The following is a 9,223-nucleotide window of genomic DNA, read 5'->3' on the forward strand; positions in this document are numbered from 1 at the left end:
CAGTCATTGTAGTGGGCACCTACAGTCCCAGCTACTTAGGAGGCTGAGACAAAAGAATTGCTTGAGCCAAAGACTCTGGGGTTGTTGTGAGCTATAATGCCATAGCATTCTATTGGGGGCAACAAAGTGAGGCTCTGTCTCAAAAAAAAAAAAAAAGTTATTAAAACTCTAGAAATGTATACGAAAATAGATGATAGTATAGCAATAATAATGTGTGGTGGGTCTTTTTTGAAACAGGGCTACTGCCTGGGCTAGAATACGGTGGCATCAACATAGCTCAGTATAACCTCAAACTCTTGGGCTCAAGCAATCCTCTTACCTCAGCGTCCTGAGTAGCTGGGACTACAGCTCGTATCCAGCAAAGTTCCTCGTTTTTCTGGAGAGACATGGTCTTGCCATGTTGCTTAGGCTGGTCTCCAACTCCTAGCCTCAAGCAATTCTCCCACCTGGGCCTCTCAAAGTACTAGGATTACAGGCCTGAGCTTAGGCATAATATTTAGTATTTCTTCCTAGAAGTACTCAAATTGCTGGCAGCTGCTAACTTTGGGGACAGAAAAGGTAGCTTTTACTTTCATTTTGAACTTCTCTGAACTTAATGAGCTTTCTTACTTTCTGAATTTTCTTATGTGTCTATAGAGATTATTTGGGGAAGATGATGGGCCATTTTTGTTTTCGTTATACCTTTCTGTATTTAAGAAATTCTAATAATTAACAATAAACTTGATAACTTCCTAGCTTTGCCCTATAGGTCACAGCTCCAACTTCCCAGCTACTTCTCCATTGCCCATTTCTCTGCCTGCCACCAACCACCTGCCATTCTGGGCCCATCATGCCCTTACACACTGTCATCAGCACATCTTATTTCCTCTGTGAGGCCCTGGCTTCTGTTCCATTTTATTTCTGACAAATTCTTACTACTGCTTCAAGGACCCATCTCTAGTCTCTGACTGGTTTTCCACCTCTGTCTCCTCCCTTCCGGCAGGCAAGGTAGGTATAAGGCAACGTGGAAAAGGGAGACCTATAGCCAACTGAGGAGCACCTGCAGCTTCCTTCAGAAGGACTCTGCTCCTCCCTTCAAGCCCACTGGTGCCATTGGGAAGTATAGATCCAGAGTTATCGATGCCGGGGGTTTTTTTCCCCAAGTAAAACCAGAAATCTTGAATCTAATGCATTTTTTCATCTATTCAGCAAGTACTCATTGGACACTTTCTCTGTGTCTGTAGGACTATTCTGGATCAGCAGGTTTAGCATTCAATAAAACATACAAAATACTTGCCTCCTGGCTTGGTGCCTGTAGCTCAGCGGCTACGGCACCAACCACACACACCAGAGCTGGCGGGTTCAAATCCAGCCCGGGCCTGCCAAATAACAACTACAACTACAACAACAACAAAAAAAAACAGCCAGGCGTTATGGCGGGCACCTGTAATCCCAGTTACTTGGGAGGCTGAGGCAAGAGAATCGCTTGAGCCCATGACTTTAAGGCACTCTATCCAGGGCAACATAGTAAGATTCTGTCTCAAAACTAAAAAAAAAACAAACAAAAAAAACCTGCCTCCTAGAGTTTATCTCTAAGTGGAGTGAAGGGAAAAATGGAGGAAGGCAGGGCAAATAAGTTATCTGTTAGAGCGAAAAATGACAGATATCACCAAGTCTTAAATTCCAGGCAGGGATTTGGGCTGAGGTCATAAATTCTTTGTGTGCAGGCACATGTGACAGTCTCACTCTGTTGCTCCAGGCTAGAGTGTTGTGGCATCAGTCTAACTCGCAACAACCTTAAACACCTAGATTCAAGGATCTTCCTGCCTCAGCCTCCTGAGTGGCTGAAACTAACTGTAGGTATGTGCCACCACTCCCAGCTAAATTTTTCTGTTTCTTTTTTTCTTAGTAGAGACAGGGCTTCACTCTTACTCAGGGCTGGTCTTGAACTCCTGAACTGAAGCAGTCCTCCGACCTTGGCCTCCCAGAGTGCTAGGATTATAGGCATGAGCCCCCATGCCTGGCCAAGGTCATAAATTCTTAATGCGAATTTTCTAAAATGTTAAATACAGTGAAGACCTAGCGGGCTATATCCAGTCCATGGACCAGTGTTCGCCAACACTATTTATGAAGTCCAGAGCTTTAGTTGGGGAAGAAAAAAAAAAGGTTAGTAATACACTAATATACTTCATGTTTCCATATGGAATTACAATTTACCAAGCTATCACAGCTATCATTCCTCATTCACAGAAAGGGAAACTGCCACACAGCTTGTGAGTGGCAGACACAGATTCAGACTCAAGTCCTCCCTAATAAAAACCAAGGGAGAAGAGTAGTGAAAACATGAAGTGAGAAACACTATCAAAAGCTGCAGGAGTCAAAGACACTGAGGAAGAGTTTCAACAGGTGACAAAAAGCACTACAGGTTAGGAGTAGGCAGAAAGTGCAGAAGAGAGAAACTGCCTGCTTCAAAAAGGAAATTCATTCTTCCTGGCAACAGTGCTGGGTGAGCTGCTCCAGCCTCTCCACCACTGAACGATCCCAATAGTTCCCAGCCAGCTGCTGCCTTCTTTCCCTAGCCCTCCTCCCCAGTGTGCCAGAGGAGCTCTAAAACTCGCAAAGCCTACACCAGCATGCCTCAGCTTAAAACCTTTTGGGCACACTGAGATGTCCTTTGCTCTTTCTTGTCCATCAGAACTCAGATGCCAACTATTCAGTGAAGAACTTTCCAATGGTTAGTTAGCTGCTCATTCCACTGACCCTCCAATACTTCAAACATTCCTGTTAGAACACTCTGTTCACTGCCCTGTAATAAGAAATTTTTCAGTCTGCCAAGTACAGCCTTAGTGTCCTTAGCTTTTATAAAATAACTTTACAGGCTCAGCACCTGGGGCTCAAGTAACTAAGGCGCCAGCCACATACACCTGAGCTGGCGGGTTCGAATCCAGCCCGTGCCTGCCAAACAACAATGACGGCTACAACCAAAAAATAGCTGGGTGTTGTGGCGGGCACCCATAGTCCCAGCTAATTGGGAGGCGGGGGCAGAGGCAGGAGAATCACTTGAGCCCAAGAGTTGGAGGCTGCTATGAGCTGTGATGCCACGACACTCTACCCAGGGTGATAGCTGAGGCTCTGTCTCAAAAAAAAAATATTTAAAAAATTAAAAAAAAAATAAGGCTTGGCACCTGTGGCTCAAGTGGCTAAGGTGCCAGCCACATTCACCTAAGGTGGCAGGTTCAAATCCAGACCGGGCCCATCAAACGACGACAGCTGCAACCAAAAGAAATAGCCAGGCATTGTGGTGGGCGCCTGTGGTCTCAGCTACTTGGGAGGCTGAGGCAGGAGACTCACTTGAGCCCAGGAGTTGGAGGTTGCTGTGAGCTGTGATACCAGGGCACTCTGCCCAGGGGGACAGCCTGAAGCTCTGTCTCAAAAAAATAAATAAAATAAAATAAATTAACTTTACAGGGCAGTGCCTGTGGCTCAGTGAGTAGGGCACCAGCCCCATATACCGAGAGTGACAGGTTTGAACCCAGCCCTGGCCTAACTCCAACAAAAGAATAGCCGAGCACTGTGGCAGGCACCTGTAGTCCCAGCTACTCAGGAGGCTGAGGCAAGAAAATCACCTAAGCCCAAGAGCGGGAGGTTGCTATGAGCTGTGACACCACAGCACTCTACCAAGGGCAACAAAGTGAGATTATCTCAAAAAAATAATAATAATAATAATAGGGTGGTGCCTATGGCTCCATAGGGCACCAGCCGCATATACTGAGGGTAGCAGGTTCAAACCCAGTCCTGGCCAAACTGCAACAAAAAATAGCCAGGCATTGTGGCAGGTGCCTGTGATCCCAGCTACTCAGGAGGCTGAGGCAGAAGAATCTCCTAAGCCCAAGAGTTGGAGGTTGCTATGAGCTGTGTAACACCACGGCACTCTACCGAGGGCAATAAAGTAAGACCGTCTCTCCAAAAAATAAATAAAATAATATTCCAACCCCTAGCACTCTCCACTCAAGCACTGGTCATCTGCCGAGGGAAGAGGGAAGACACAGGAAGGGGTATATTGTGAAAGCGCTATCATTTGAGAGCCAAGCTGTCTGGGTGTATCTCCCTGCATAGCACTCATATCATCTGCTGCCTTGCTGCCTTCATCTCTCCACTCTTCCCATCGAATGCCAGGCTTGAGCAGAGCACATGCTCCCTCTTCCAGGTGCAGCAAAGCATACTGGCTTTGAAGTCAGACAGAAGCTCTGCTGCTTACCAGCCATGTGGTCGTAGCAGATTATTTAACCTTTCCAAGTCTCATTTTCCCAGTGCTGACACATAATAAGTGCTCAAGTACTGTTTAATTGTTATGAATCTATTTATTAACTTATACGCAGAAATAATGCCACCTATTTCATGAGATTCTCAGGATGTGACATTCTATAGGTCAAACACTAAAAGTCACCTCATGCCTATAATCCTAGCACTCTGGGAGGTTGAAAAGGGTAGATAGCTTGAGTTCATGGTTCAAGACCATCCTGAGCAAAAATTGAGACCCTGTCTCTACTAAAAATAGAAAAAACTGAAGCAAGAAGATCTCTTGAGTCGAAGAGTTGGAGGTTGCTATGAACTATGACGCTATGGCACTCTACCCAGGGTGATAGCTTGAGACTGTCTCAAAAAAATAAATAAGAAAAAGAACACTAAAAATCACAGTTGATCAGGGCCTATCACATCATAAATGCTCAAATTTTTCCTTCCATTCTTCCTTCCCTAAATTGAATGTAGAAATTTAGATTTGTCTACATTATGTCTAAATATAGAGTACTTGAAAGTACTCATAATACAGTTAACCTCCTCTATGAAGGTTATACACTAAGATCATCAGGTAAGGTTGGAATTTGAGAAAACCTCTCATATAACTGTCCTAGAGGTAAGAAGGGAACAATGTGAGGTCAGCCAGCAGTGATTCTAAAATGCTAACTCTAACAACTTTCTAAATATTTTGTGATCTGGCACAGAGCCTCTGTGTTAAAGGACAGGGGAGGACACAAAGCCATGTACATATCCCTCAAAGTTTATGGAGCAGACACAGAAGGGAGGTGCGGGTACTCTGGAAGGGTCTTGGAATGACCCTTCCAGAGAAGGGAAAAGATGGCATTTTCCTGAGTGTCCCTTAGCTATGGATGCTGACAAGATTTAGTGCTTATGGCCGGGTGCACCGGCTCATGAGTATAATCCTAGCACTCTGAGTGGCTAAGGCAGGATAAAGCTCAGGAGTTCCAGACCAGCTTGAGCAAGGAGACCCGCATCTCAAAAAAAAAAAAAAAAAACAAAGAAAAATTTAGACAGGCATTGTGGCAGGCACCTGTATTCCCAGCTACTCAGGAGGCTGAAGCAGGAGGATTACGTAAACCCGGAAGTTTGAGGTTGCAGTGAGCTAAGCAGTCCATACAGCATTCTAGCCTGGGCAACAGAGCAAGACTCTGTCTTTAAAAAAAAAAGACTTAGGACTTGTTAGACAAACAAGCTCCCACACAGCAAGGCAAGGGGGTAGGGAAGAGGCACAGATGGGAGGGGAAAGGTAAGACAGGTGTTTTGAAATTCATTAAAATGAGTAAAGTACTGTTCCTTGTTTTCAAACTCACACACACACAAAGACTTTAGCACTGCTAGAGATGGACTCAATAAGAGTGATCTTTCTACAATGCAAATCTGCCTTTCCCCTATATAGAACCCTATAAAAACATTCATGGCTTAGGATATAACCCAAATTCCCTGAGAATAAAGCTCCCTGCCCTTAGTGTAGAAACCAAAGTCCCTTGGCTACTAAGACCTGGCTGCAATCTGCCCCTTTCCAGGCTCCCCAGCATCCCACAGGGTGGACAGTCACAGACTACCACTCGAGCCCTCCCTCCAGACTAAGAATGTGTCTCATCATTCCAAGACCCAACAGCATGCTTTGACACACAATAACCCTCAAGTGCTTATTGAAACCATTAAACTGGCAAAACAAAGCCCTTTGAGAAAGATAGAATTAGAACCACCCAAATTAGAGACCACACCCTCAACTCTTGAGTTCCCAAAATGGCCTGAGCCAGGGATACAGCAGACCTGAAAGACGAAGTAAAATAAATTTCCTGCCTCTCCTTACACTAGGCTTCACTTTATCTGTAATTGTCAATGAAGATGAATTTAATCCCTATTATTTTATACTGTACGCAAGTCCTCTGAAATTGTGTCAAGAAAGATGTATGACAAGATTAGATTGTATGGCCAGCCAGTAGCTCATGCCTGTAATCCTAGCACTCTGGGAGGCCAACGCGGGTGGACTGCCTGAGCTCACAGGTTTGAGACTGGCCAGAGCCAGAACCAGAGCCAGTCTCTAAAAATAACCAGTGTTATGGCAGGCGCCTGTAGTCCCAGCTACGTAGGTGGCTGAGCCAAGAGAATCACATGAGCCCAAGAGCCTGACGTGGCTGTGAGCTCTGATGCCATGGCACTCTACCAATGGTGACAAAGTGCGACTCTGTCTCAAAAAAATAAAAATAAAGAAATTCACGTACCCTCAAGAGTTCTGATTGCACATCCACAGTCAAAAAGACCTAAAGCACTTCAGGTTCCCCAGGATAAACAGCTAAATACACTTTCTTTTCTCAACTCTGCATAAGAAATAGCTGAAGAAAAGGTTAAAAGTAAAGTCACTTTCCAGGCAGCACCTGTAGTTCAGTGGGTAGAGCGCGGGCCCCATATACCGAGGGTGGGGTCAAACTGCAACAAAAAAGCTGGGCGTTGTGGAGGGTGAGGCAAGAGAATCGCCTGAGTTGGAGCTCGCTGTGAGCAATAAAAAAAAAAAGTAAAGCCACTTTCCTTAGGGCTTGTTTTTACTGCTGTTGTCAAATAACTTTCAGGGCAGCCTCTCCCATCCCAAATAAGACTTTCTCCTCCACTCCTCCACATGCAGAACAACTCCTTTTTTTTAGACAAGAGTCTCAAGCTGTCGCTCTGGATAGAGTGCTGTGTCACCATAGCTCATAGCAACTTCAAATTCTTGGGCTTAAGCAAGTCTCTTGCCTCAGCCTCCCAAGTAGCTGGGATTACAAGCGCCCACCACAATGCCCAGCTATTTTTTTTTTTTTGGTTGTAGTCACTGTTGTTTGGCAGGCCCAGGCTGGATTCGAACCTGCCAGCTCCGGTATATGTGGCTAATACCTTAGCCACTTGAGCTACAGGTGCTGAGCCTTCTTTTTTTTTTTTTCAGTCTCACTCTGTCACCCTGGGTAGAGTGCTATGTCATCACAGCTAACAGCAACCTCAAACTTGAGCTCAAATGATCCCCTTGCCTCAGGACCCCCCAAACAGTAGCGAGGACTACAGGCGCTAGTTTATCTATATTTGGTAGAGACAAGGTCTCACTCTTGCTTAGGCAATCCACCCGCCTCGGCCTCCCAGAATGCTAGCAGCAGCGGCCTAACTCCTTACTTGAGCTCCAAAACCTAGAATGCAAACTCTAAGAAGGCCATGATCTCTGTTTTGTTACTAGAGAATCCCAAACACCTAGAACACTGCCTGGCATAAAATAGGCCCTCAATAAATTACTGTATTTACTCAAAGCCTGATTGAATGTGCAGATGAAAAGTACCTTCTCTGTGAAGCACTCCTCAGTCTGCCCTGAGAACTTATGAAACCCTCTTGCATGTTACCACTGGGGCACTAAATATTTAACCTTCAAAAAGAAAGAAACCCACAACACCAAGCAGTGTGCTGTAAACCATGGCTTTGCCAGTGAAAAGCCACAGCAAGAACAACGTTCCTTGGTTCTGTGATTCAGAGTGGTTCAGAGTACAAAGGCACAATTCCTTAAAGTGACAACCAAATTAAATACATCTGTCTCTCTTACGCACGCACTCCACCTTCTGCTGCAGAAATTCTCCAACCCGGCAGCACATTTACAACTAACTGGGAAGCATTTAAAAATCTGGAAGCCCAGTCCACACCCAAGTCCAATTAAATCAGTTTCTGAGATGGGAGGCAGACATAAACGTTTTTCCAAATAGCTCAGCGGACTGCCAAGTTTGAAAACTACCTTTCTATGAACTTTAGGCCACCCCTGGAAGACTTGTTCTTCCGAGTTTGGGTAGAGTAGACTTTTGGGAACATGCCAAAGACCTTCAAGCATGTGATCTTTTGTAATCTCCTTCCACCAAAATTCCCACCTCCAACCTCTCAAGCCACGTGGAATGGGCTTCATCGACTGCAGGGCGTGGCAGCCACCTACCTTAAGGCTGCAGGCTTCCTCCTCTAGAGAAGCCATTTCTTCTACAAAGGGGTTGGCAGGGCGTAGAGGGGATCCCCGTGATGAAAGGTACCCGCGAGTTCTCCGAATCAGGAAGCCTTTGGAGGCGGCCCCGCCCACACCTGGGCCGGAAGAATCGTTAGAGTAGGAGGAATTTCTCCCTCGGGATGAGCCCCAGGGTAACCGTGGCTTGCAAGCCACATCATCCTCCTCCTGGGCTTTCAAGCACTTGGGGCTGCGGGCCCCTCCTGAACGCGACACAGAGCTATGAGCTGGCCGGCTGGAGGGGGCCACATCACTGGGCTCCCGGAGGCAGCTGCGCTTGCTGGGACACCCTTCCGACGTGCTGCTCCAGTGGTACTTGACCTTGCGCCTCTCCGACGCCATGGGCACCTGCAAGGTAAGGAGGGCCTGGATTCCAACAGCTCCTTTCCTGGCAGCCCCACCTCAGATTCCCACCACCCCGGTCCCCCTGGGGAGGGTAAGCCTGAGGAAGGTCAGAGTGAGGGACCGGCCTCACTGACCTTTCCCTCTTCTTTCCACTGCCCATCACAGTTCTCAAGGTTTCCGAGATACCAAAGCGCTTCGACTCAGTTTGCAATTCCAAAGCGCTTCAGAGAAGTTAAAATCGATCCAAAATTTACTAAAGGCTTCGAATTGGCTTCCCAGCCCACAGCAGGCTCTCCAAGATCCCCAGGCGCTTCAGTTTGCACGGCGCTACTTCGGAGACGCCAAAGCGCTTCCGGGACTACAAAGCCCTTCAGAGCTGTCAGAGCGCTTCAAAAGACCACAGGCGCTTTAAGGTCCCCACATGGCGGCCGGACCCGCAGCCCTAAGGCCAGGCGCGCGGGCGGGAGGCCTTGGCCGCCTAGCGCCGGCCGGAGGGCAGGGCCGGACTCGGCACCGCAGCTCGCCCTGCGCCTGCTGCCTAGCCGCCCCGCCGCCCCGCCGCCCAAGCGCTGGGCC

At 47.0% G+C, this 9,223-nt stretch overlaps 1 protein-coding gene across 3 annotated transcripts in view; it reads right to left on the reverse strand.

The window, feature by feature from the left end:
• The window catches only part of TATDN2 (TatD DNase domain containing 2), a 38,790-nt gene extending 29,596 nt beyond the window's left edge, over positions 1–9,194 (reverse strand). For all 3 annotated transcript variants that reach the window (XR_002772226.1, XM_023510711.1, XM_012802493.2), the window contains exons 1-2: positions 8,782–9,194; positions 8,240–8,650 (exon numbers count right to left, since the gene is read on the reverse strand). Coding sequence is in view for 2 of the 3 variants with exons in the window: in XM_023510711.1 (XP_023366479.1) it covers positions 8,240–8,644 (405 nt within the window). In the remaining variant the exon portion in view is untranslated. The remainder of the gene's footprint in view (positions 1–8,239; positions 8,651–8,781) is intronic.
• Between the last annotated feature and the right edge of the window lie 29 nt (positions 9,195–9,223).

Source organism: Otolemur garnettii, unplaced genomic scaffold (genome assembly GCF_000181295.1).
Source record: "Otolemur garnettii isolate 467f Iridium unplaced genomic scaffold, OtoGar3 scaffold00015, whole genome shotgun sequence".
Lineage (NCBI taxonomy): Eukaryota > Metazoa > Chordata > Mammalia > Primates > Galagidae > Otolemur > Otolemur garnettii.